This window comes from Dermacentor andersoni, chromosome 6 (assembly GCF_023375885.2).
Source record: "Dermacentor andersoni chromosome 6, qqDerAnde1_hic_scaffold, whole genome shotgun sequence".
Lineage (NCBI taxonomy): Eukaryota > Metazoa > Arthropoda > Arachnida > Ixodida > Ixodidae > Dermacentor > Dermacentor andersoni.
The window spans coordinates 137,447,127-137,475,000 of NC_092819.1; the positions used below are offsets into that span (position 1 = coordinate 137,447,127).

General features: G+C 45.9%; 1 protein-coding gene across 7 annotated transcripts in view; it reads right to left on the minus strand.

Moving 5' to 3' along the window:
* Positions 1 to 12,475: 12,475 nt before the first annotated feature.
* The window catches only part of LOC126523558 (uncharacterized), a 129,492-nt gene continuing 114,093 nt past the window's right edge, over positions 12,476 to 27,874 (minus strand). For all 7 annotated transcript variants that reach the window (XM_055066921.2, XM_055066920.2, XM_050172159.3 and 4 more), the window contains 3 exons: positions 23,581 to 23,731; positions 22,365 to 22,520; positions 12,476 to 16,059 (listed from right to left, as the gene is read on the minus strand). In XM_055066921.2, the coding sequence (XP_054922896.1) occupies positions 15,934 to 16,059; positions 22,365 to 22,520; positions 23,581 to 23,731 (433 nt within the window). In that variant the 3' untranslated portion in view covers positions 12,476 to 15,933. The remainder of the gene's footprint in view (positions 16,060 to 22,364; positions 22,521 to 23,580; positions 23,732 to 27,874) is intronic.

A 27,874-nucleotide genomic window follows, 5' to 3' on the forward strand; every position in this document is an offset into this window, starting at 1 on the left:
ATATCTACGTGCCTGTGGAAGCTCAGTCAACCGATGTTTGTGTTCTTTTGCAAGTGGCAAGCAGGCTGCCTTACAAAATGTTCTCTTTGACACATAGCGAAGCTACGTGTTAAAACCAGAATAGCCATTCGCCTTCTTAATTCATTCCTGTAGCGAAGGCATATAGTATGGGAGAGCTATACTTCATTTGCTGATGCAGTTCTGATGCACCACGCGTGTGCAAAAATTATGGATGGGAAGAGTTGCCGACCACTTTTCCTATACAGTTTGAAATATTAGAAGGTTGTTTTTCGAAGGCGAGAGGATAGAAAAGTGAAAAATTGCACTTCCAAACAGCAATGGATGCAGGACACCAAAAGGGACTAAATCAGCCACTATAGGAGATAATGCATTTATTTGGTGGTGGCAGTGAGTTGAAAGGTTGCCTTTTTCCGACGAAGACTAGTACGGGCACCAAGGTCATGCGGACGGTGCCAACCATTCGTTGTACACAGCCTGTTTTCTATGCCCATACTGTCTTCAGTTCTTGAAGTGGAGTGCACTGTGTTGAAGTAGCATTGGTTCCGTTGAAATGCCATCATAACACAGCTCAAGACGGCTACCATTACTGTCTGTAGTTATTCTGTGCCGCGGGAATAATTCCTACGCTTTCAGTGTTTTGTGCCTAAAGAACGCGTGGGAAAGCTTATTTAGTTTTTGTTCAACTTGTGAGGTTAGCGTAGATTCTAAAATAGAGTGCTCATTAAAGTGAGGCTTCGATGGAAAGAACAAATTTCACGAAGTACGGCATCCTCGGGCCGGTTGGCGCGTGACAACTAGAAGCAAAAGTGGCGATGGCATGACTTGATGTGCTTTGTTAGGCTGGTTGGTACACATTCTTTTTGTTTGTTTTTATTTTTACATACTACAGCACACACGTTGAATCGTAATGATGCGAAAGTAACTGAAACCGCACAGTGTACGAGATTAATACAAAACAAAAAATACAATATTTAGAGGGTGGGAACGACTACAAAACTGACAGGGAAGAGGTAGCACCCCTGTTCTGTGTCATCATTCGTCCCTATCAATTTCTTGCTAGTTTCCACTCTAAATAAACGGACTGACGGTTCTCCTACTGTGGCTAGTCGCACAGCATCGTGACTAGCAATCATGCGGTGCAGGAAGATTCGATTAGTGTACGTACAGAAAACCCCAAGAGAACTTCTCTCATTCAGCGACGCTCCTTTCAACGCACTTTTTGGTTCAAGCATGTCAATCAGGGACCTCGCAAATAGCACAGGCGACTTAACTGAAAATAACCTGTTGCTCGCATTGTATAAATAATGTATTGTTGCAGTTTAGCAAGAAGAGCTGTACGAAAAAAAAAATACTTTGTCTCGTATAAGTTAAGCTCCTCATGTCTCGTAAGTGGATAATGAAATTTCTATAAAACAACATGCTTTATACAATAAAACAGTTGCTGTAATTGCAAACGAACTGAGGGGAAGGAATCTGCAGAATACAAACCAATTTTACCTTTGTGCCAGAACCAAGCCTAAATATCAACGAGTAGCTTCGCACCTAAAGCATATAGCATTGGCAAACATGGACACTTTGGTCCTGTTTAATTCACCGTGCATATGCCATTGTTAGCAAAGTCATCCTGAAAGGACAGTACGGCAAGTTTTCGTTTTCTTTTTTGTTGTCAGCTCGCATCGAACCTAAGTCCCAGTGTAGTGAGGACGCGTTGCCGTGGAAACGTGACGACGGCCCACTGCCGGTCGGTGCGGTGATTTCGTTCTCAAATTCATTGCCTCAATATGTGAGAAATGAAAACACGGATGTATATAACGAATGTATAAGACGAATGAACGTGGATTTGTAAAAATAAATGTGACGATCGATACGATTCAATATACAGCGTTGCCTTCCAGCCGTACAGCGCGTTATGCATTAAAAGTTACCCAACTCTTTCACACGTCCACGAAATGTGGGATAGGATTGGTCTACCGCCACACCATGGGCATCTAGCTCGATACTGTGTAAGGGTAGAGTGCATGAAGTTTTAAGAGGTGCGGATAAAATTAATTCAGCCGAACAGAAACTAACAACAATCATTAGCGGAGCAGTGGGAGGTACAGCTCTCCAGCTAGGACCTGGTGGTTCAGACGACGGTCCGGAGGAAAGTCCACAGGGAGGCCAAGGTCAGTGAGGCCCTAGACTAGGGGAGCCACCCATCAGTCTTTAACCCCTTTTCCGCCACTCCCTGTCTTAATATTTTACTGCTACTACTACTCAACTCTGTTCTAATTCTAAAGCGTTCGTGTGTCAATGGTTATCAGTGCACCTGACCCAAACTACATAGTGTAAAAACTTTTTGACTAATCTGCTTGAATATCTCGCCCGCACACAGAAAACGTTGACGAATACTAAGCTGCTATTAATCTGCATTGATGCAGTTACCTTTACATTCCAGACCGCATCGTTTCGAACCGCAAGTTAGACCTGTAAAGAAAATCGTTCTGTCTCCCTCCTATGGGCATCTCGTGACAATATTAGTCTGCCGCTCTATTTATTTTTGTTCTTTTGGTTTTGCACGATAAAGCTATCCACTGTAATACATACTGTACCAAAATGCCAACTAGTTTACTTCAGATTGTGACGTCTTGATCGATGTAACTAGTGCACCGCATTACCAGCTAAACGTGTTTGGTAAATTAGTTTTATTTTTCCTGCTGTAGTTGTTGTTCAGCATAACCTCAACCACACACAGTAGCAGTAACGAAATGTGTTCTTTGATGCTGGTGTAAATTTTTTGCAGGAGTGTAATCGTTAACACGTTGTTTTTGTAAATGTTTCAAATGCTTTACACTTGGTTAGAGCAATATTAGCGCTATGTTTGGATGGTTAAGCTCTGCGCCAGCGGGTGGCTGGACCGTGCCGACCGATCAGTACGCTCACGTACGTCTACGCTAAAGTTCCTTCATCAGCTTGAGTTTATGCCTCCAGCCATCCGTCGAAACGCCCAGTTCGCCTGTGGTTACCGGTATACTAGACACGTTCGGCGCTGCGACAGCATGCTAGCAACGCACGCTGCTTCGATAGCTCTCGCTTGGGGTCGACTGCCAAGCAGCCGGCGGAGAGTTTGGAGAGGCTTCGCGCGCTCGCTCACCGGAAGGCGACGACACGACGTGCCATCATGACGCAGAGCCAGTGAAGGCGGAGCTTAGCCCCGATCACTCGGCGAACGAGTTGAGGAGAAAATGCATGACTATGGAGGATGGTAACTTGTAATCGTCTGTAGCTCTCTTAATATGAGGCGTTTCACACAAATTGTGGTGCGAATGATTAGAGAGTTTTAGTATAGGGGACGCAAGCGGCTTGCGTCCTCTAAACTAAATCTCTCTATTAACTTTAGCTCTGCCCTACGCGTCTACAAAATTTGTCCGAACCGTTAATGGGCCCTTTAAAAAGCCTAAAAAGCGCGGTAGTTAAGCTGATGCAATGCACGGAAGCACGGAAGTGCCAGCGTGGGAAGCGGCCAAGCCACAGTAGCGCATCTATTCTTGCGCGACTCCATGTTTCATTAGCTTGTGAAACTTCATCTGAATATTTTTATTAAAACTTCTGCAAAGTAATGTAACAATAACTTGCAAATATTTATTGAAAGTTTTTGTTGTATTGTGATCAAGGAAACACGAAACTTTGGCATGGCTTTAGTTTCGGATGACGCGGTAAATTTAAATTGACAGAGATTGATAAGCGCTGTCACCGACAGCGGCCTTCGCGAAATCGTCTCTTGCATAAGCGTTGCTGTACACTGGTTGATTATTCTGTGTTGCGGAACGTTTTTATATGACGATAACATACCGATGTAATCATTCCACTGATGGTGTTGAACGAATCGTTGCAACCCGGAGGCAAAATAAATGCGCGTAAATTATGCTTGTAAGACTTGGAGATCGACTTTAAAAACGTACTAGAGCATTTACGTCTCCATCAGATCTTACAGCAGAAGTCTTAAGGACAGTTACTATAAGCTGCACAGAAGACGTCTAATTTGGAGCTCAATTTAGCACTAGACGGGCCAAGCTGGGTCAAGCCGAGTCTGGAACGCTTGTAGCCGACTTTTGCTTCCTGGGTAGTAAATGAAGATGGTCCTGTGCGGTTTTGTGTGGTCTACCGCTGCCTGAACAAGATCACTCGCAAGGATGTCTACCCTCTCCCGCGCATAGACGACGCGATTGACAGTCTACAAGGCGCATAATTCTTTTCATCGCTAGATTTGCGCTCAGGGTATCGGCAAGTACCCACGGCAGACGCTGATCGGCCGAATACAGCTTTTGTCACACCCGACGGCTTATACAAATTTAACGTAATGCCTTTTGGACTTTGTAATGCGCCCGCAACGTTTGAGCGCATGATGGACACAGTTCTGCGCCACTGGAAGTAGCCCACGTGCTCGTGCTATCTTGACGACGTTGTTTTCGCTCCAGACTCCCCCACGCACCTTCAACGGCTCCGGTCTGTTTTAACGTGTTTAACAAACGCAGGGCTACAACTAAACCTCAAGAAATGCCAATTTGCTGCTGGGCAGCTAACAATTCTAGATTACGTCGTCTCTAAGGATGGGATTCTCCCCGATCCAGCCAAACTTCGGGCCGTTGCCGAATTCCCTAAGTACATTCGTCAAAGACCTGTGCAGTTTTGTGGGTCTGTGTTCCTACTTTAGACGCTTCATCCGAAACTTCGCCACCATCATCATATCTACCCTGACGAAGCTCCTTGGAAGCAGCGGGCCCCACATTTCGTGGTCGTCAGAGTGCGACGAGGCGTTCGCAAACCTGCGCCGTTTGCTGATATAGCGTTAAGAGGAAGCTTTAGCTCGGGGCCAACTCCAACGCGGTCTATTCAAATACATGAAAAACGCATAAACGCTTTTCTGAGATAACCCCTGGACCGATTTTAATAAAATTTATTGAATCTGAAAGATAACGGTAAATTCTAGTGACTGTTGGTGGCAGAATTTCGATTTAGGACCTGAATGTTACAAGAATTTTCAAAAATTCGAAAGAAATAGAAGCACGAAGTTTACAAATTAATAGCTCTGCATCAAGAACAGATATCGCGGTTCTGAACGGCATCGATTAGATCATTCAAAGCGGACAAATTCGATAAGTCAACTTATATATTATGTGAATTCGTTACGTTGTGTACAAGGGTTCTGCAAAAGCTGTATTTCAATATTACTAAACTTTTTTGAGATTCATGTGTAACATATGAATTTTGTCAGCTTCATATGTACTATTAGATGCGATTCACAGAATTGTGATATAATTTTTCATTGCCGAGTTACCGGAGTTGCAAACTTGATAATTACGATTTCTGAAAATTTGGAGTTATTGCCAATATTTTAATAAAAAATTACGACCTAAATCGAAAATTCGAAACCAAGTCACTAGATTTTAAGTTTTTCTTTTAAATGCAACAAACCTTGTCAAATTTGGTGCAGTGGTTGACGATAAAAACAAATTCTCCTTTTACACGTATTTAAAGGAGCACCCCCCAGCTAAAGCTTCCTCTTAAGCAGCCCGTGTCGCGGAAAATCCGACGTCGCCGTCCCGCGTCATTTCGTCAAAAAGGTTTTCGAACCACGCATACCCAAGCCCTCCACGTGACGCAAGGAATTGACTTAACTAGTTGAATTTCTCAAGCTGAAATACATGGGAAAATCGTGAACCGACTAACACACATCCTACAGATATGATAGCTCTCCGATTGTAATTTTGTGATTTGAATATATGCGAGAAAACAACTTTGTTGTGCGATAACTCAAACCCTTTTTCCAGCCTTTCTACAATGCATAGACTAGCGACGGTGTTCGCCATTTGCGCCCGCCGACGCCACGGAGCGCGGAGGCCATGGAGTGGCGCGCCCGGTTCCTTACAATACCTCAAGATGGCGCTCGCCTCCATGGCATCGCGGGAGAGATGCCGGGATAATTAAACATAGGGCATTGTGGAGGTACAACAGGGATAAAGTACTGAGAGGCATTTGGAAAGGATAATTGTGCCGGGGCTTACTTTCGGGAATGCGGTCCTGTGCTTAAGGGCAGAAGTTCAGTGGAGACTAGAAGTAAATCAGAGCTGTTGGAAGACTAAGCACTAGGTGCCCACGGCAAAACCACAAACGAGGCAGTACAAGGGGATATGGGCTGGGCATCGTTCGAAGCACGGGAAGCTCAGAGTAAAATCCTATACGAAAAACGTCTGGGGAAATCGGACGATAACAGGTGGGCATCTAAGGTATTTAAATACCTATACAGGAAGAGCATTGACTCACAATGGCGGAAAAGAACTAGGAAGCTAACCAGTATTATAAGTATGCCAGACAAGAGGACGGAGAAAAACGGAACATTAAACGACAGGTTAAAACCGCGGAAGGTAAAAATTTGATAAATTCAATGGCAAAGAAGCATAGTGTTGAACTATATCGATACTGGAAACAGTAGATGAGGAAGGAAGCGTTTTATGATAACTCAAGAGGCAGTGCTCTACTCTTTGAAGCTCGGTTAGGATGTCTTAGAACACGCAGCTATAAAAAGAAATTTAACGAAGACACATGTACTGTGTGTGGTAAATCTGTAGAAACAATAGAACACCTCATACTAAAACGTGACGGTATCCATCCCGATGTCTATGCGGGCACAGTCACGCTTCCCGAGGCCCTAGGTTTTAGAGATAACATTAGTAATGTAAATAAATATGCGGTGGAAATTAGCAAAAAGCGATTGGAAGATTGGTGGTTCAAAAGCAGAGAGGTGACATAAGGTTGAAAGTGTAGGAAGAAGTACTTAAAGAAAATGGCGAATTTTAATAACTTACAAGACAGTTAAACAAAAATAAAAAGCTGAGCATGGTGGCAACTGCCATCACCCCGTTTCAAAGGGGACCTTCCACCCATCCATCCATCGCGGCCCACGCAAGAAGCCGCGTTTCGACCAGAAAGCCCGCATACGTGGATAGCGTTCGCCGGGAGCGTTTCCCGATAAACAATGCGGTTACATACGGTGCAGTTGCCGGGAAGATTGAGAAGCAGTCAGGGATATTCGAATGCTATCGCGTTCCACTCTTAAAAGCGAAGCTTAAGCGTCCTCAAAATTTTTGCGTCACTACGACCCGACGGCCCCTACAGAGGTGCACACAGATGGTAGCGGTGTTGGCCTCGGAGCAGTCCTTGGGCAGCGCAAACACTGGTTTTCTGAATACGTTGTGGCTTACGCAAGTTGCCCGCTTGCGAAAGCCGAAAGAAACTACACCGTGACGGAAAAAGAATGTTTGGCGATCATCTAGGCTCTTACGAAGTTTTGGCCATATTTGTATGGCCGCCCATTCTACGTCGTCACGGGCCACCACGCACTTTGTTGGTTGTCTTCCCTGAAGGACCTCTCAAGCCGCCTTTGCACGTTGGGCACTTCGCCTGCAATACGACATTCGCGTGATGTACCATAGCGGCCGCCAGCACTCATACGCCGACGCCCTCTCCCTTGCCCGACAATTCCCGCTGATCCGTATCCCCCAGCTTGCCGTTTCTTCCATAAACCTTTGCACCGTCGCTTCCGAACAGTACAAGGACTACTGGATTGCCTCGCTGATAGACTTGCTCTCTGATGCACCAGCACAACCACTCGCGCGTTACATCGTCACGCCCACCATTTCGACACTCCTGACGACCTACTCCACCGAGCAATTACAGGTCTGGGGACGTCGACCGACAGCTTGAACTGGTGGACTTGGCGGAGTAGGCCACGCAGGTCCAGGGCCTTGAACCCGATCCCTCAGCCACCTCCCCCTTTCCCCTTCCAATAAAATTTACCACCACCACCACCACCTATGGCCACTAGTGGTTCCTCGCCGTCTGTGTTCTAAAATATGGGCGTCATTCCACTCTGATCCACAGTGTGCACACTCGGAAGTATTCAAAACTTACCGGCGTATTCAACAGCGGTACTACTGGCGGGAGATGTACAGCTACGTTCAGAAGTTCCTTCGCTCATGTCCCAATTCTCAGTGCCATAAATCACTGCGCCTCTCGCCAGCCGGTCTGCAACCGTTACCTTACCCTAGCCGGCTGTTCGGGCGCATCGACATCGAGTTGTATGGGCCATTTCCCCCGACATATGCTGGTAAGCACTGAGCCATCGTGGCTGTTGATCACCTCTCTCCTAGCGGCTACAGCGCGCGATATTTCACGGCCCACCACAGGAGGTGCTCAGGAATCGCGGACGTGTCTTCTTGTCTGAAGTTGTCGAAGCCATCCTCAAAGAGTGCCACGTTGTGCACCTCACTACTACTGCTTACCATCCACAGGCCAGTGGTCTCACAGAACGCTTTAACCGTATGCTTGGCGACATGCTCAATGTATGTAGCCTCCGACCTCTCAAATTGAGATGCCATTCTGCCCCCCTTCGCAACCTACACCTACAATACTGCCACTTAGAGCACCACTGGCTTTTCACCCTTTTTCTTACTGTACGACCGGCACCCGTCGCAGGCAATCGACACAATCCTTCCATACAAAGCGGATGCATCTGAGTGTGCGCCTATTTCTGCCACCACCAGACATGCCGAAGAGTGTCGCGATATTGCATGGGAACGCGCAAGATTGTGACATTCTTTGGCATGTCTGGCACCAGAAGAACATTTGCAGTGACACCACGTCGGAGCCCATGTTCCTTCCCGGAGGACTTGTGTAGCTCTCGGTCCCTTCCACTGCACCTGAGCTCTCGTCGAAACTACTGCCCCTACCGCATCGTCAAACGCACATATCTGGTCAACTACGTGATTGAGCCCGTTGAACCGTCTTCGGACATGCGCCATCGTGGATGAGCCATTGTCAACGTTGACCGCCTCAAGACCTACTATGACCCACCAGGGTGTCTACCAAGTTGACATTTCCAAATTCCCTGAGTTTTTCAGGTTTTCCCCGAGTGCCTTTGCCCATTTCCCTGAGTGATGCAGAACTATGTTTTATGCCAAGACGGGCTGAAACCATATCGCCTGATGCTGTCACTCTCTATCAAGCACATGAAAAAAATAAAAAAAGCGACTTAATCCAATTTGAATACTAAGGAGTAGTGTTTATGTTATTCAAAAAGAGAATAGAAGGCAGGGGTTAGTAAAATGCACAGCAAATAAAGTGCCTTCGAAAAAAAATTGCAAGTGAAGTCGGACATTCACAAATACGAATAAAAAGGAGATGCACATAGAAGCAAATATTCGAATATGAGCTATTTCTATCAACTTATAGCAAGCTCAGTGGTATGAGGCCCGAACTCTGTAACCATTGAGGTTCTCTCTCAACCGCTCGTAAGTCAACCTCAACTGTCCTGACATACTCTCAGCCCGCGCACGACGCCTGAGTGTTGTGTTTCACTGCTTTAAAGTGTTTATTCTGGTTTGGATGAGGGACACCTGCATCTCGGTATCAGCCAAAATTTTGCTTTTTGAGCTCAAGCTTCTTCAAAACGGCGGCAGAAAGCTTCCTTTCCCGTTTATTCCTCAATGCGTACATCATTTCTGTTCTTGTCCTCCTTCTGCCACTCGTTCGCCCCAAGGACCATTTGAAGCATCTTGGTCAGTTGCAGAGACCACGACCGATTTTTAGAACTCCCTAGGGGTCGGGAAAACGTTCGAAAAATAGGCCAGTTGGAAAAAAAATAAATGCGTGTCATTTACTGCCCTTAGGGGCTCAAACAGCGACAGGCACGTTCGAAAACGCTGTGAAGGCCTGTCGGTACACATATTAGGCATATCGGCGCTTGTACTGTGACAGGAAATACCGGGTGCACGTGTGTATAATTAAGGAATGCATACTGTGTTCCGTGGCAATAGCCCCTTCCCACGCTTGTTATGCTTCACTGCAATACTTTTGCATATGCTTCACCATGTAACATTCCTGTACAAAGGCCAAGCTGACTTTCGGGAACTGGCATTATGCAACGCACCGTGTTTTCTAAGTTCCTAAGCCAATCGCGAGGGCCACAAATGCGGAGTCCGTGCCATTGCTGACAGCAGCTAATTCTTTCAATAAAAAACTCGGCACCCAACGGCAAGAAGCTTCATAGCGAACGTCGAAAGAGCTAGGCCTAGCGTTGCCGCAGTGGTGGCAACTGCTGCCAGCGGATCTGCGTGCGAGAGTGCCGGTTCGAGGTGGCGAAGTAATGAAAACGGCAGCGGTGGTGCCTTTGATTATTGCCGTTTCGGACCTGCGGTCACGGCAAAACGTCCGGAAAATCGGACGGCGAAGACTTCTTGCATCCAACATTTCACACGATCTGATACGTTGACTCTATGGGTTACGTGGCGGTGGCACGAAGCCGTCCAAATTATCGGGAATCCGGAAAGTCGGTCGTTGACTGCACACTGGCTACTCCTCCAGCCGACGACAGCGCGTCGAAGACGATTCATTACGACTCCTTTCTGTTGCTCGAGCCAGCATTACCGCGACTTTCGACCCTTTCAATATATTGCCGCTAATTTTCCCTGATAGAGGCCCATATTCCCTGAGTTTTCCCTGACTTTTTCCAGACTACTCAAAATCCCTGAGAATTCCCGGTTTTCCCGGTTGGTAGACACCCTGCCCACTCATAGTGACAAACTGTTAGGTCGCCGAGTAGCTCCTTTTTCATTCCTGTGTGTAATTGTAGAGAAGGATTGGAACGATATAGTGAATCGTTCTGTTCAGCGCTTTTGCTCATGAATGCCGTTCGTGCCGACAGTCTGTGCCCTGCGCCAATGTCGGTCCTAAACGCCGGTGACTAATAAACACCTTCACAAAATAAATGTACTGAGAGAGAGATACAAAGAGAGCTTCAGACGGATTGCGACTTGCCAATCCCTTTCCCCCCCCCCCCACTTGAGGAATAGTTGATACGCCACTGCCCTCATTGTGGTGCTCTCATCGAAGCATCCACCGTTGCTTGGCAGAATGGCAGCCCTTAACTCTCGTTATACTTTGGCTAGCTTGTCTTCTACAGCCTTCCTTTGCTTCTGCTCATTCTCGAGTTCGCTTTCTAGCTCCTTGACCCACTTTCCCTGTAGCTTATGTTTCTCCTGTGATTCATTGTGAAACTTTGCACAAATAGACGGGACAAAGAAACAAACACTGGGACATCGATCTGCCTGTTTGCGCAATGTTTCACGACGAATCAATTCGAACTAGGCTGGCTTGCAGTGATGCTTCAAATAAAAGTTTTGTCCAGCCATACATGGCTAGCCACGTATCCTACAGACATTAAATTATGGGGCTTTACATGCCAAAACCACTTTATGAGGCACGCCATAGTGCATAGACATTTAGACCACCTGGGGCTCTTCAACGTGCACCTAAATCTAAGTACGTGGGTGCTTTTGCATTTCGCCCCCATCGAAATGTGGCCGCCATGGCCGGGATTCGATCCCGCGACCTCGTGCTTAGCAGCCCAACACCATTGCCACTGAGCAACCAAGGCGAGTATCCTACAGACATGCTCGTCCTGTGCCTCGCTTGCCGACTCAAATTGTGTTTCACCGAAAGGGTCAGAGACCCTTGCACTGCACACACCTCACTCTAGGGCTCCTCCTTCGTAACACCATCACGAAAAATAATATATCTGTTCTTTATGTATCCCTAAGGGAGAAAAATCTTATGGATGGAAGAAAACAAAGATTCTAGACTATTTGTTGAGCCTATTTGCTTCAAGAACTAAATGTATGAAAAAAAAAAAGGCAGGGACTTAGCGCTTTGGCATGCTGCTCCTGCTGTTTTGAGAATTCGCTCTGCTGAGACTGCACGACCGCTTCCTTCGGCTTCACTCGAAGGAATGACAGAAAGTGCGAGTGAAAGAGAAACAAGATGCCTAGAGAGCCTCCGCGCACTATACCAATAATCCTCACAGCACCACTCCATTCACAAACCATGTACTGTCTGCCACCAGATGGTGCAATCACAAGTTTGTACTGTACATTGGACTGATACCTAGCATTCACTATTATTGTATTGTCATCATGTTCTCTCTCCCCTCTCTCTTTGTACACAGTTGAGGAGTGGCAGGCTAAAGACAAGACTTCCCGGCCAACCTATCCACCCTTCCTTACCATTAGCTCTCTACATTTGTTTGTGCCAGAGGTACTACTTAAACACGACGTATAAAGAAATCTAGCCAATGTCTTTTGCGAAATATGCAAAATATATACAAGTCACAGCCATTGTAAAACTTTGAAGGAAAGAAAACTGCAGGCCCCCTGCTGCGAGGACAGAATATCCCGCTCGCATACTCACGAAAGTAATATGTAGCAATTACGCAGGTTTATTTAAAATGTTAAAAAGCTGTTGAAGAGCACATTTATTCCCTCTCAAGGTTTTTTCAGAACTGGGCACATGGCATTGTGCTTGAAATTCCTAGAAAACCACATTGGGTGCAGTAAGTGGCACACAAAGAAGAGCCTAAGGGCATTGCGCTATATATGCATTTATTCACATCTTCGAGCAGGTTTCTTAACTCGAATCGCGAACACAACAAACGACCTCCTCACACGACTTCAAGCAACAAAGCTGCTTCATCAGCGGCGCATATAAACAGGGGTTCGGTAAAAACAGTCCATGACTCCTGCACCTTGCCCAGTCTGTCGAGACGTCACTGCGAGTTTTATGTACAAATCATTAAATACAAGTTCAAGGCAGGGGGGTGGGGGAAGTACGAAACAGGCGCAGCGTGGACACAGGGGTTGGATCGCTGGGCACGTTCACGACGGCACAGTGAGCAGATGAAACGTTCAGCACACACTCGTTGCTCTGTTGTCTGCTCGCTGCGAGCTTCCGTGACGCAGTTCCACAGATGATGACAAAAAAGGAAGGCGAGCGACCCGACAGAAGTCCCGTCCTTTCTTCCTACAGGTGCACACACACGCAAACATACAAACGCACCAAAAAGAAACCAGGCATGCAGTGCTGACTTAGTGGCAGTGTTGGCAGAGATCGTGGCATCCAGCCAGAAGACTCGCAACACTGGGCTCTGCAGGTGCTAGCTGCACTCGCAGCATGTTGCAGAATGAGTACGGTGTTGACAGACATGCAAGCATGGGATGCACGGAATTCTGCACACAGGTGTGTATGCCCAAGGTAGGGAGTGGGTGCGGTGCTAAAAGAGCTAGCAGAACGACCTCAAAGTGAACGGAATGTCGTACATGTGGGTTGATGGAACAGAGTCCTCTGCACAGAGACAGAACACCAAGCCTACTCTGACCTTGCCTCGCTCCAGTCAACGTGCTCGAATCAACTGCTTATCCCTAACTTCTTCAGAGTCTCGCTGGTTATGACCTTTCCAAAGGTATTCTCAGGTTATGTGATTAAACAAGTGTAATGATTTTACAGCTGATTTCGGCATAGATGTCAGCCCTTTTCTTTCCTCAAATAGCAACTTGAAGTCGTACGGCTGGTACTCTCTGCATGTAGGAGGTGCATATATCTGGAATGGCAGCCTGCAGCACGTGTTGAGGTGGCAAATGCCAGAGTAGTTTTAACTTCCCTGCTTGGAGTTCAGTCTTGCAGCAAAACAACTTTGGCTTAACTAGGCTTTGAAGCAACAACAGAGAGTCACAACAACATAAACAGCACACCAAATGCACTTGGCTCAACGGCAGATGCACCACGATATCACGTGGGGTCCTTGAGAAGAAGAAAAAAAAAATGCATTGTGTGCCTGCAGCAACACAAGGACACAGTCGTGCCTAGTCCACAGCAGGGCACTGTAAAGGAACTTGCACTAACCTAGCATGGCCTCCAGCGGGGAACACACAAGAAAGTCTAGCCACCTATGTACAATACAAGAATGAACAAAACTGAACTGCTTAACATGAACAATTCTTTAACCTCCGCAATCGCTGAGCCGCGTTACTTTGATACTGGGCAAAAAATATATATATATAATGCAAGGAGCCGGTCACGTAGCTCGCTCTTCTTTTTTTTTTCTATCGGCCTGAAAGGCCGCTGACCAGAAGGAAGGAAACAGGTATGACCAGCATGAAGGTGCTGTGCCCAGAATCTAACTCTAGAGGAGAAGCTGATTTGCATAGGTTGAGGGCTGCTCACTCTTTAGTAAACGTCACTTCAGGCATGCTCCTCCCTCCCCGTTTCGTTTCTGGCATTTGTGCATGTGCCCAATCTCAAAGTTATGCAAGGCCGAAAAAAAAAAAAAAGATAAACAGTGTGACAATCCAAATGGCTCAGCTACAGGCATCTTTTGTACCTGCCTTTTGACTCTATATGTGGCAGATTACGCTTTGTCAACAGATCGTGTCACTTAAGGCAGTGCTGAATTGCTGGTCATTCCTTCCTCTTATGCTGACCTTGGGGAAAAGCAATGGAGGCCCTGTCCCCGAGGCAAGCTCATGCGTTGAGCCCCTTTCCAGGCCTCTTCCTACCTTTCACAAGTTTGAAATCAGAATGCAGGCTACAAACACTTGGCCATGAACACGACAAATAAGAAAAAAGTCTCATAAAGGTGGGGGGGCACAGCATAAAGAAGAAAGGCATCACAAAAATAAAAATAGATTTTAAAACAAAAATTCAGAAATGCATGTACAGAGTACGCAGTAGAGTTTAGCTTCCAGCAAACCAAACCATCTGTATGCACAGTAGGGAAAGGCCTACCCAACTCTGCCACCATGGCGCAGCAACTTTGAAAACAGTGCTCGCTGCACGACAACACTTTGCGCGCAGCGAAGATTCACACATGGTTGAACAAGAAGCCGCGGCCAGCAAGGCACGGCAGCGCTGCCACACTCGAATCCGGCCCTCCCTCTGCACAGCCGCTTAGCTTCGGCACCACAAGCAGGCACGCTGAGGGCGTCGCACAACCGAATGCTGGCTCCACACATGAGAGGTGAACTCGCTGCAGACTGAGTGACCCACCAGACATCGATGGCAGATGATGCTTGCAAACCCTGCCGAGGCACTTTGCTCCATCTTGCGATAAGGCAGCCTTGCTAAACCTTAAGGCAGGGCGGGAGATTCGAGACTGCTTGCCTGTGCCAGAGGGAAAATTAAAAAAGGAGAGTTCACTAAAGCCCACAAGCACATAACATTGCAAGTGCAACCTGAAGCAATTACGTGACTGAATTTGCGACTAAACTCTAGCAAACATGTCAGTTAGCTGCCAAGGGACGCTACGAAATTCCAAATGCTTCCCGTTGTGCCAGTGTGGAAGTGAGTCTTGGTTTTGGAGAAATAAGCATACTTTTGTGGCTTCTAAGGGCACCTCACTCTTTTGCAGTACCTTTATTTGGGCTTAATGCAAGTTGACAAAAAAGAACGGCACACCCGAATTTCCCGCCACACCATGGCAAGGCTGACGGTAACAGCACCGCCGAGTTTTCCCAGCAGCTTGTCGTAAGCACAGTCTTCAAGCAGGTGCTTCACCAATGCAACTGCCAGCACTGCAACAATTCCTATAGCAAACTCCATGGCTAACAATGACCTCCATGACAGAAACCTGCTTTGGGTGGGCAATCAGCTGGGCCTTCGCCGCATTCGCAGGGGACACAATTGCCGGGTGCGACTGCAGCGACTAGAGTCACTGGCGAGGTTTCTTTTCTTGCACATTTTGCGACCATCCAACAGCGCAGATGCAGACCCAAGGCAACACAGGCAGCACAGCAGTGGCATTTTGTAACTCTGTCTCCACAGTCCCTTAGCTACACTCGTGTGTTGGCTTGGGTCTTAACGGCGGCACACTCTAGGCAGCTGGCTGAAGGCGTGCCGCCATGAATGCCTGGAACGTCCTGCCACGCTCTCGGAAGAAAGAACTGAAGCTGCCGCCTTGTGGCAGGCAATCACAACAGCGTTTGCCAGCCAGGTGCATTCGTGGTCGACGTCTTGCCAGTGGCAGCTTTAGCACCGTCCCTTGTAACCTCAGCTGGGCTGGCTGGTGTTCCCAGCGCAGACAAGGATGACAGTATTTGTGACAGGTGTCACAAGCAGAGTGGTGGACGTTGCCTCTTCCACGCGGAGCGCTGCTGCTTCCTCCTCCTCTTCCTCCTGCAGTGGCAGCAAAATAGAGTTGTAACCCGTAGCAACGAAATTCTCGCGACAATGAAATGTTTTCGTACCCCCCCGCAAATGCCCATAGGATTCAATGCATTTCGTAACTCTCGACAACAAAGTGTGCCTGTACTACAATCCCACATCAACGAAATTTGACGGAACGTAGCCTCGCATACTGCCTACTCGTGCAAGGTTAGCAGGCTCCAAAACGTGCTCAAATGCGATTGATTCGCACTAAAATTGTGTAAAATAGCACTATAATACATTTTTGTTTACAAAAAACAACTAAGTGCCAAAAGCGATTGCCTGCGCTGGAAATACGTCATGTCCACCATCTTGTTTGCCGATTGCCTGTTTGACGTGGCGTGCATGTTGCCACTGACATGTGACAATGGTTTTTGCACACCTAGTGCAGTGCGTAATGTGCACCTCGGTGAGGAAAATGCAGCAAGAACAAGGAAATCCACATCCCACTGACGTGAAATTGTTGATGCCGCTTGAGGTGGCAGTCGCAGCATGGAGTGCCGCGCATCGGGCCATCGTCCGGGAATATGTATCTCTTGCTTCAAGAACACTGGTTTTTGTGTCATCCGACAGGCATTGCGTGCAGATTCGGCACCGGACGTAGATTTACATGAAGCGGCCGTAATCTCTATCGATTGCCATCGGTTATACGAGATACGATCGTGTTTGGACTCGGCACCGGACGCATCGGTGCCGATTTAGGTAAAATATCCCAAAAGTGATCTTATATCCAAAAGCAATTGACCGAGGATACTGCTCCACGACAGTGCTGCCACTGCTGTTCGACGCATGCGGCACGCTTTGTGATGTCGGCAATGCAGTTCTATATCCTCCAGCAAGCTTGCCAAAGTGAGCTAACGGAATTTTGACAGTAAACAGGGTGTCTACCAAGTTTACATTTCCAAATTCCCCATGTTTTTCAGGTTTTCCCTGAGTGCCTTCGCAGAATTCCCTGACTGACACAGAAATTAGTTTTGTATCAAAATGGGCTGACACCATGTGGCTCGATGCTGTCACTCTCTAGTAAGCATGTTAAAAAATTAAAAAAATTACTTAATACACTTTGAATAGTAAGGAGTAGTGTTTATCTTATTCAAAAAGGAAACAGAAGGGAGGAGTTCGTAAAATTCACAGAAGATATCTCAAAAAAAAAAAAAATATGGTGAAGCTCATTGCAAATCGAGTCGAACATTTTCAAATAGCTTTTCCTATCAGCCGACAGCAAGCTCATTGGCATGAGGCCCGAACTTTGTCACAAGTCTCTCTCAGCAGCTGGAAAGTCAACGTCAACTGTCCTGGCATACTCTCAGCCTGTGCACAACGCCTCAGTGTAATGTTTCACTGTTTTAAAGTATATATTTTGGTTTGGATGAGGGACACGTGCGTCTCGGTGTCAGCCAATATTGTTTTTCAGCTCAAGCTCCTTCAAAGAAGCAGCAGCACACTTCCTTCCCTGTTAATTCCTCAATGCGCCGGTCCTTTCTGTTCTCGTCCCCCTTCTGCTGCGCGTTCGCCCGATGGACCATTTGAAGCACCCTCTGGGTCAGATGTACAGTGAACGTCTGATTTTTCGGACTCCCTAGGGACCGCGAAAACGTCCGAAAAAATTAATGCGTCTTTTATTGCCTTGAAGGGCTCAAGTCGCTACAGGCACATCCAGAAAATCTCTGAAGGCCTGCCAGTACACTTATTAGGCATATCGGCGCTCAGACTGTGACAGGAGACGTGACAAGTGCCCTTTCCCACGCACAATACTTAGTGCATGATTCAGCGCCTAACGTTGCTGTATTGAGGCAAAGCTGACTTTTGAGAATCAGCATTATGCAAGGCGCCGTGCTTTCAGAGCTTCGGAGCCAATAGCGAAGATTACAAAGGCGCAGTCGGTGCCATTGCTGACAGCGGCGAATTCTTTCAATGAAAAAACACGCCACCAAACGGCAAGAAGCTTAATAGCAAACGTCGAAGCAACTAGGCCTAGCGTTGCGGCGGTGGTGGCTTAGGCTGTCAGCGGATCTGCATGCGAGAGCGCCGGTACGAGGCAGCAAGATAATCAAAATGGCGGCGGTGGTGGCTTTGATTAATGCCATTTCAGACCTGCGGTAACGGCAAAAAGTCCAGAAAATCGGACGGCGAAGAGTTCTTGCGTCCTAAATTTCAGACGTTGTTATACTCTATAGGGTATGTGGCGGTGCCGCGAAGCCGCCCGAATTATTGGGCATGTGCCATAAAACGGGGGTCAGGAAAATTGGTCGACTTTACACTGGCAACTCCCCCAACTAAAAACACGGCGTCAAAGACGATTCCTTATGATTCGTCTATGTTACTCGATCAAGCTAGCATTAGCGTGACTTTTGTTACCTTTCAATAATATTACAGCTGACTTTCTCTTATAGAAGCACAAACTCCTCGAGTTTTCTCTGAGTATTTCCAGACTATTTAAAATCCATGAGAATTCCCGGTTTTTCCAGTTGGTAGACACCCTGAGTAAAGTTTCGTTCTGCGATGCATTACCTATTGGTGCTGTCTCATTTCACAACAAAATTCTGGCGAAAGCGAATTTTTCATTTTTTTGCTGTTCCCGCCGATTTTGTTATTGTGAGGTTTAACTGCATATGAACCAATTGACTGAATGTTTGACTGATGTGGTTTAATGTTCCAAAAAAACACAGCCGCAGACCAGCAATTCATAGAGCAGGGAACACCTAGAAATCAGAAATAACAGATCTGCTATAACTTCAGCATACCTGCCAAGTTTGGAGAAATCAAATAAAAAAAAATTAAATTATGGGGTTTCACGTGCCAAAACCACTTTCTGATTATGAGGCACGCCGTAGTGGGGGACTCCTGAAATTTTGACCACCTGGGGTTCTTTAACGTGCGCCTTAATCTAAGTACACGGGTATTTTCGCATTTTGCCCCCATCGAAATACGGCCGCCGTGGCCAGGATTCGATCCCGCGACCTCGTGCTCAGCAGCCCAATGGAGAAATCAAGTCTGGGAGATATTCTGACTGGGGAGAGCCAGTCAGTTATCCCCACTCCCTTTCGATGACTAGTTTTTCAAATACTAACAGTGCATCTGCATAAAGACAACTTGATTATGACTTTTATTTACAGATTTACAAATGACCACATGAGCATCAAGGACTCACTTTTGCAAGCATTTCATTGCAGCTGATTTTGCCTTCTTAAATTCTTCAGAGTATGTTTGATTGTAACAAATTCGATTTTTGTGAAATTTTGCGAGGAGGACGTTTCCCAGCATCTTATCACACATGGACAAGCCGAACTGTGTTCTCTTCTTTTTCACAATGCTTAATTTTGCTCGCTCTCTGCACTGCTTTGTGGTGTCGACAAAACACCCAGCATCACTTTTGGTTGCCCACTGCTTTAAAAATAGTGGAACATATTTTTTTGTGCTTGCACTCCTTGCTTAAACACATGACTCCCATTAGGCCTACGTAACGCAGAAGTGGCTGACGCCAAGAAGAATGAGGGAGAGTCTAGTGCTGCTAGTTGCGGAGTGGGCCATTTGCTTGATCGCTGAAAGAGGCTAGGCCCGCTAGGGCACTCAACAACCCCGTCAACATAGACAGCGGCGCTGTGATCTTAAAAAAGTTAAAGAAATAATGCATGTGGTGCGTTTCCCTAAATCTTAACAACACCACGCGCAGTGGATTTCCAAATAAACTCTGTTGAATTTTTTTGCCAATGTAGCCAGACAATACACAGGACGCAGATAGAAATGGCGCACAACATCAATTTCCGGGAGATTTTTCTGTCAACCGTACAACCGGAAGAAATCGTCAAAATCCAGGAGCCTCCCGGAGGTATTCCTAAATTTCTTTCCACTTATGGAAAGAAAAGCTTGCCAACACATTGCTACCTGGTTAGTCCATATTTCCACCACTGTCATGTTGCCATAAAAGATGAAAGAAGGGCCAATGCACGAACCAAATCACCATCTGATGAAACTTGAACAAAAATCGGGTGTGCTCTGACAGACGAACAATAGTGGGTTACTTCGCAACACTCATTGCCTGCCACTTTATCACTTTACCGGTGCCCACGTCAGCACCGACAGTGACAATGGGGTTGGCACGGTTTGAAGCTGCACGACAATTTTAAGGCCATAACACCTAACAATGATGTTACCCGAAACCATGCTGCTATTTAACATATAAAGAACAAAAACAAAAAGCACGGTATTCAGACACGCCAAATGCACATCACACACAGAGTCTTGGTAACTTTGCAGTTTAGACCTGGTCGGTGACTGCTGGACCATCACCTACGCTTCGCTACTTTTCACTGTTATCAAATTTCCAGGGGGCGCTGGTAACGCAGCTCGTCATGGCGGCTGAATCAGCACACAGCTATACAGGCAGAGTATGAATTATCAAATGGTGCACTGTAAGGAGATTAAAATTTCTGTTGTCCCCATGCGTTATGTCTCTGGGCTGAACGGTAGTGTCATGAAGCTCTCCGAATTGTCGGAAACCAGACAGACAACTTCAGCAATGGGTATGCGCAGCTGGGCACACACCCAATTCTTGGTCAATCCTCCTAAAATGAATGTGACACTGTGACACAAGGCATTTGAAGCTAAAGTACACTATGTGTCACATTCCTCTGTGCACACGTGCCTCATTTAAGTTCGTCTTTTGACAAGCATCATACATCACCTTCGTCCACATGATGTCAACAGCTACAGACGACGAGGCTATGCTCGTGTCACCTGCTAAGGTGCTGTCTTGCTAGCTCAAACAAGCTTTGCGTCGTTTAGACTGCAACATTGTGCTAGACCAGTGTGTTCCTTTTTGTACCTTTCTCACTTCCTTTAAACATGTTGGCATATTAAAACCAGTTGTACAGTCCCCAACCACCAATAAAAATTTGGAAGGAGTGCACTAGAATCTGAATTACCACGAATTCGAAAATAATGGATCCACAAGAAAATAAATTCCTTTGTTTCAGCCGTGGCCTGAAAGGCACGTCAACGCATTGCTGCGTGCACATGCTTGCGATCTCGTCAGTCTATATTTAAACTATGATCATGCTATCGCAACATAAATGTAGAGGTACGATCAACTTGTGCACCAAATCTCCATTTCCTGTCAACATGAACAGAAGTCAACCGCATCTTGATAGCTCAGTGATTGTGTTTCTTTTTTTACAACTATCATTGCCTGGCACTTTCCTCAATTGATCGCTTTCTCTACTAGTGCAGACATTGAGGATACGTTTCAGGGGTGGGCGAATATTCGAATATGCAAAGCTTTGAATAAGAATTGAATATTACACACTAACTATTCAGCATTTTTATTATCGAAAGTAAGCAAATAGTTTGCAGTAACCCACTCTTAAGGGGCCATGACGCGGTTTTCCAACATTTCTCAAGTTGTATTTGTTACTGAGAGCGGAAGGCCCAATATGGTTATATGCACAAAAAGGGGGTAGGGGGGGGGGGGCTCTCCGCACACAATTTAACCGGAAATTTCAATTCGAAATCGCTGCTTCTCAACTTCCATCGACAGGTGTCCGCATTATCAGGGATGCTCAAAACATCAGTCGTTGATTGTATTTGTATTACAACGGTCATTTTTGACATTATTTGAATGTAGCACAAGGGTTGCCGTATCTTGAAAGCGATCTGTGATTTTGACAAAGTGGTCGCCCACACGGACGCCGTATATTGAAAGTGACCTGCGATGTGAACGAAGTGCACACCCGCGCAGACTTCACCTTCAAAGCGATCTGCGATGTGGAGAAAGAGAAGCCAGTGCCAGCAGCTTCGTATGTGCTGTGCTTTCAACGCTTAGTTCGCAGTGAAGCAAGAGACAGCACAAAGGTCAATTTGCTCGCTGCTGCTGCCGTGCTTATCTTGCTTAATTTGCTATGGCAAACGATGCTTCAACTTTTGGGCGAAACTGTGACTTTTTTTGTTTGCTTTTTACTTTAGACATTCGTCATTCACTCTTTGCAATAAAGTTGCTGGACATTGTGGCAAAAGCTTTTGAAGTGAGCCGTCTTGGATATTACGGACATCAGATAAAACGGATGTATTTTCTCGGATTATCAGGGTCCGTTGTAACAAGAGTCGACTGTATTGAAATGGCATACAAACACGCTTCGTTACATTGAGGTTCTAAACACATGGTGTGCTATGGACAAGAGGTTATGAAAAGTTAAATACTTTGCTATACTGAAGTTCGTTATGTTGAAGTTTAACTGTATATAGCGAGAGAGAAAGCACTGAAGGAGACTCATGCGTACCTTTCGCCAGCGTTCGGGGAAGTCACTGCCTGGGTGCTGATGCAAGTGCAGGTTGAGGATGAGGTCGCGGATGGCTGCACGCTTCTGGGCAACGAGACCCTCTGGGAACCAGTCGCCCAGCTCCAGCTTCACTGGGTCACCAGCGCTTGGAGGTTTCTGTGCAGTTGATGACCCCATTTGCATTGCAAAACAGCTGTTCATTGTGCAGGGCTCTGTAAGCAGCGACGCTGCACAGACCTATGCTTGCGGACAACTTTCTGCGGCTATGAAGGGAAAGCCACGGAGGCGGAGCTTCTGCACATGTGTAACCACGCCAAGTAGTTTGCCAGCATTTGACAGTGATTTTGGCAGCTCGGAATGGATGCAGCTTCCACGTGTGACAGTTTCGCACTTGCCCATTCGCGGAAGGGAAACGCTGCAAAATAAGTAAACTTTTACATTCGGTGGTGTGTTTTGTCTTCTTTAACTGTTGTTAATAACGTGTGTATGTTTTCTCTTCCCCGGCTTAAACAAACGTGGATGAAAACACCAGACTCTTTTCAGAAGCGCTCTCACTTGTGTGCACTTTGCCTCAGTAACTTTCCAGTCATAGCCACAGAAAGTTGCCCGCGAGTATAGGACTTTCGTTGTTTCTCAATGTTGGCTCACACGCGCCAATGTTGATAACCAAGCGAAAAGTCTATAACTTTTGAGAGTTACAATCAGTCTAACGACAACTTTGCTTTTCTGGAGTCTTAGCAACTTTTTTTAGCTACTCTTATCATGGCGTAAATAGCTAAGGGTCTTAAGGGGACCTTGGCTAAGCTTAGTGCCTTGCCCCGATTTTATTGCAACAAGGACAGGTGAACCTGTATTTGTCACTGCTTCAAAGGGCATAGCGAAGAGCTTCAATAGTAAGCCATCTGGGTGCACCAAAGCTGCTTTTCAAGGCAAAAGCACAATCTTGAGATGCGATATTGTTTTGGAAGTTTGGAGTTGCTTTACCTCTTTGCATTATGGCTCTTGAATCACCACTTCTGCGGGCGACAATTTAAAGCTATAGCTTAGAAAATAATATGGCAGACATCTATCTCAGAACAATTAACATAAAGACAAAATTTCAAACAAGTCACCATCATCACCATTCAGTGACTTTCCACTAAAAATGACGTGCTTTAGGCTGGGACCTGATGACTCTGTACAAAAAAGCGTCAACACTGCTGTGAGCAGGACTCACCTCGAGGAAGCTCTCCACATACTGCAGCAGGTAGACGCCGCAGTCACTGTAGTTGCCCTGCTGGGGTGTGCGTGGTGTATAACCATGCATGTTGCCATAGCAGAAGCTCAACTGGGTCCGCTTCTTGGCCTTCCACTCCTCAGTCAGGTACCTGCAGTGGCCACCACATGGGGTTCACGTCTTGACACAAGCACACAAGCACACAGCGCCAATGTCAGTTACTGCGACAGTGAGCATCTTGTGTTATGTGGTATGTGCTTCGGAGTGAAGGACAAGGCAAATAGAAGTACAGTAGATTTCTGTTACTTTGGCAAGACCAAAGGTCTTGGCCGGCACCTATACATTTGTATGGTGGCAAACTTTTGTTATTTAGATCTTGAAATTGGCCTCCGCCGTATAATTCGAACTCAGGAGTCCTTCAAGCATGCACGCACTTGACCCCAAGGGCGAGTACATGCCATGTAGCTGGACAGAACCAAGCTAATGTTGTTTGCCGTCGCTTGGAGATGCTAGGATTATTTTTTGCATCCTGCCTAAAAACCTCATTAGCCTTAATTAATGAACTTCTCAAATATTATAATTAGATTAAAAGTGTCAATGAGAAGATTGTAGAGCAACATGAAAAACTCCCAATACAGCTTTCTGTTGCTCAATATGTGCTACATAAAGAGTTTTTCCCAGTGTGAAAGAAGCCCGTGAATACATGCAAACTTGCTGCGTAACTGGCCGCTCAAGGCACTTTGCGTGCATTCACAGGCTTCTTTCATGCTCAGATAAACATTCTTATGTAGCACATGTAGAGCAACAGAAAGCTGCATCGGGAGTTTTTTCATGTTGCTCTACAATTTTCTATGTCAACACGACAATATGTCCACGAGTCAAGAAAAACTCTAAGAAACGCAATATTTTGATCATTTGAATTGCTGAGAGCAGAAAAGCGTTTGAATTGCCTACCCTTTTGCACGTCCTGCCAATTAAGGGGCAGCAAAAGTACTGTAAAATCCCGCATATAATACAAGTTTTTTTCCCCCCCGATTATTAGCGTTACAAATTTCCATCTTGCACTGTGAAGAAGCAAACAAAAATTTCAGCCAAAAGGTCGAGCTCAAAGTTTTGGTCTCATTATTGCTATATGGCTAAGGCATGGTTTCATTATTGCTGCATGGCTATGGCTAGGCTTCGTTATTGCTGCATGGCTGTGGCATTGTTTCACTGTCGAGTGCACACCTTGGCAGCACACGAGCTCATGTGCTGACCACATGGATTGTATGTTCTCTTTTTTTTTTCGCAGTGAAGCAGCAACATATCAGGGCCCCGAAATGAGTACTCGGCTGCTTTCAAGAGAAAGGCGATTTTAGCTGCAGAGAACATCGGCAACTGTGCGGCCTAAAGCCCCTCCATACACGTTTCCGCCGACCAGGTTAAGTACCGCCAACCTGCCCTCCTCCTCCAAGCTCCTCTCCCACTCACCCCCTTAGCTTCCGGCATAAAGCGGAACTTACGTAGCTGCAGCTTCCTGTTCCGAGTGGAAGTGACGCTTTGTTTTTTAGCGTTGTTTACTTTTGCGTCGCTGGAGAGGCTTTAATTGCACGAGCTGCGGTTGAAACTGTGAATGCGATTCCATCCAAGAACCACCGCCTACTGTGACCAGCGATCTGCTCGTGTTCGCTGCTTCGCGTCAACCTGCGACGGGTTGTGGCACGAGCGACAACGTACAGTGGAATGTAGTGCCTGGGCGCTTGGAGACCACTGCCGTTTTTCGTGCATTTGGAAAAGAGCGACCGCGAACTACTATTTCAGCAGAATACAACAGCTTGCCCCCTTTGCATTCTTCTTATGGTGGCTGCCACAGCTCTGCTAAGCACGCGCGGGCGTCTCACCATCGTCTAACAGCAGTCAAAGCGGAAATTCCCGCAGCGCAACTCCAGGAAGCGGAAACGCCGGAACCGGAAATTTTTTAGCCGGAAATACCGGAACCAGATTTGGTGTGAGGGGAAAAGGCAGTGCACAACAAAGGTTGTCGCTACTTAAAGCGGCGGTGGCGCGTGGATGCAGGGGCTTTAGTGCAGCCGAGAGGCAGTTTGGTGTCACTGAGCGAAGCATTCGCATATGCCTACGACAGAAGGAAGCCTTTTTCGTGTGCAGCGGAATGTGAAGAAGCTTTCGAGGGCCGAAGAATGGGACCTTCCTGAGAATTGAACTCACCCTGACAGAGTTCGTATGGCAACAGCGAGTAGCGCTGTGAGCGTGGAGCTCGTGCAGGTGAAAGCTAGGGAGCTTGCAAGAGAAAAAGGGATTCCGATCTCCGACTTCAAAGCGAGCAAGCACTGGATATCGCTACATGTGCTGTACTGGGTTGTCAGCTTCGATTTCGAAAAAGCTGCCCAAATCTTTTCCAAGAGCTGCTTGTGGCTTTCCAGCACCACGTTCCCAGCTAGGGAACATCGGCAATGCCAACCAAATGCCGGTTTATCTGGACAAGACATCACCTTTTGCCATGCTCGAAAAGGGCCCCAAACAAGTTTGCATTCGCTCCACTGGCGAAAAGAAGACGTGGATTACTGTCATGTTGTCATGTATGGCAGATGCTCGCAAAGCTCCTGCCTTACATCGTCCTCAAGCGCAAGACAGTGTCGAAAGGTGAGGAGCTGCCGAAAATTGTCCTCGGCTGGATGAACGAGGATCTTGTGCACGACTGGGTAAAGTCTGTATGATGTAGGTGGCCTGGCACACTGTTCTCGTTCCTGTGCACCCTCGTACTGGATGTGTTGGATAACAATGTAGAGATGTATTAAAGAAGAGCAAGCAAACTAAAAGAAATGAACACAGTCGCGAAAATACAACATAGAAAAATAAATTAAAACAACTTGTATGTATACAAGTATTTAGTGCATAAAAAAAACTGTCAATACATAAATATGACAAATGTGTAATGAATGATGTAAGCTTAGTTACACATATAAAACAGCTTAAGGGCATGACTAAACGTATAAAAGGATGAAGATTTAATGCTGACGGCTAAACCATTCCACATTTTTATAGCAGTGAATGATGATGCCATTTTTCCATAGTTAGAATTAACCATAGGTAGTAGAAAATTGGAGTTACGTGCAAACCTGGTATTATTGTTATTGATGAGGTGCCTGGAATCAATGAATTGGTATGAGAGCTGTTTAGTAAGTAATTATAAAACATAATTATTAGATGATAGTTGAAAAAGCTCGTTACAACAAGGATGTTATTTTCACGAAGTAGTGGAGTAGCAGTCGTGAAAAACCCACGGTTAAAGATAATGCGTATTGCTTGGTTTTGTAAGTGCTGAATAGATGAGATATGACAGTTACATGTGTTTCCCCAGGAAACAATGCCATAATTAATGTGAATGTGAATGAAGGCAATGTTTAATGCTAATAATGTGTCTTTAGAGAAGCATGTTCTTGATTTGATTAATGCTCTAATACCAAAGGTACACTTGTGCTTAATGAAGGCAATGTGTTGAGAAAACTTAAGGTTAGAGTCTAATTTGAGGCCCAAAAATGACACACAGTCGGAGACGGGAATGTGATGACCATCTAGAGTTATCTCAGGCAAGTCAGTTAGTATTCTTTGGCTAGAATGGAAAACCATGAATTGAGTTTTTGAAGGATTGATAATTAAATGATTGGACGAACACCAAGCAGCAATATGGTCAAGCTCATTGTTTAGTTTAAGGATTAAGGTTGTTAATTGTCGCGCGACGAGATAGTAGTATCGTTTACGTATAGTACACAATGTGCCGACTTAAGACAAGTGGGTAAATCATTGATATAAATAGAGAATAGTAAGGGACCTAGTATGGGGAGCCTTATGGTACACCTTGGTTAATAACTTTACTATCCGAATAAGCACCTGAAAAAAAAGAAGAACTGTTTGTTCTCCACCATGTAGGTAACTTTTTAGGAGTTCTAGTACTGGACCGGCAATTCCCAGGGCTTCTAGCTTAGTAAAAGGTATGTTATGATTAATTGTATTAAAAGCTTTAGTTAAGTTCAAGAATATCGAACCAACGAAGTTACCCATATCAATCGAGTGACAAATGCAGTCGGTTAGGGATATTAAGGCTACGTTAGTCGAACTGACAGCATGAAAACCAAATTGAGAAGATTGCAACAAACTAAATTTTTGAAGTAATTATTTAGGCACTTACAAAATAACTTCTCAAGAACTTTACTAATCGACGATAGAATAGAAATAGGACGATAGTTCAACACCTCTGTTTTATCACATTTCTTAAGTACAGGAATAATCTTAGCCC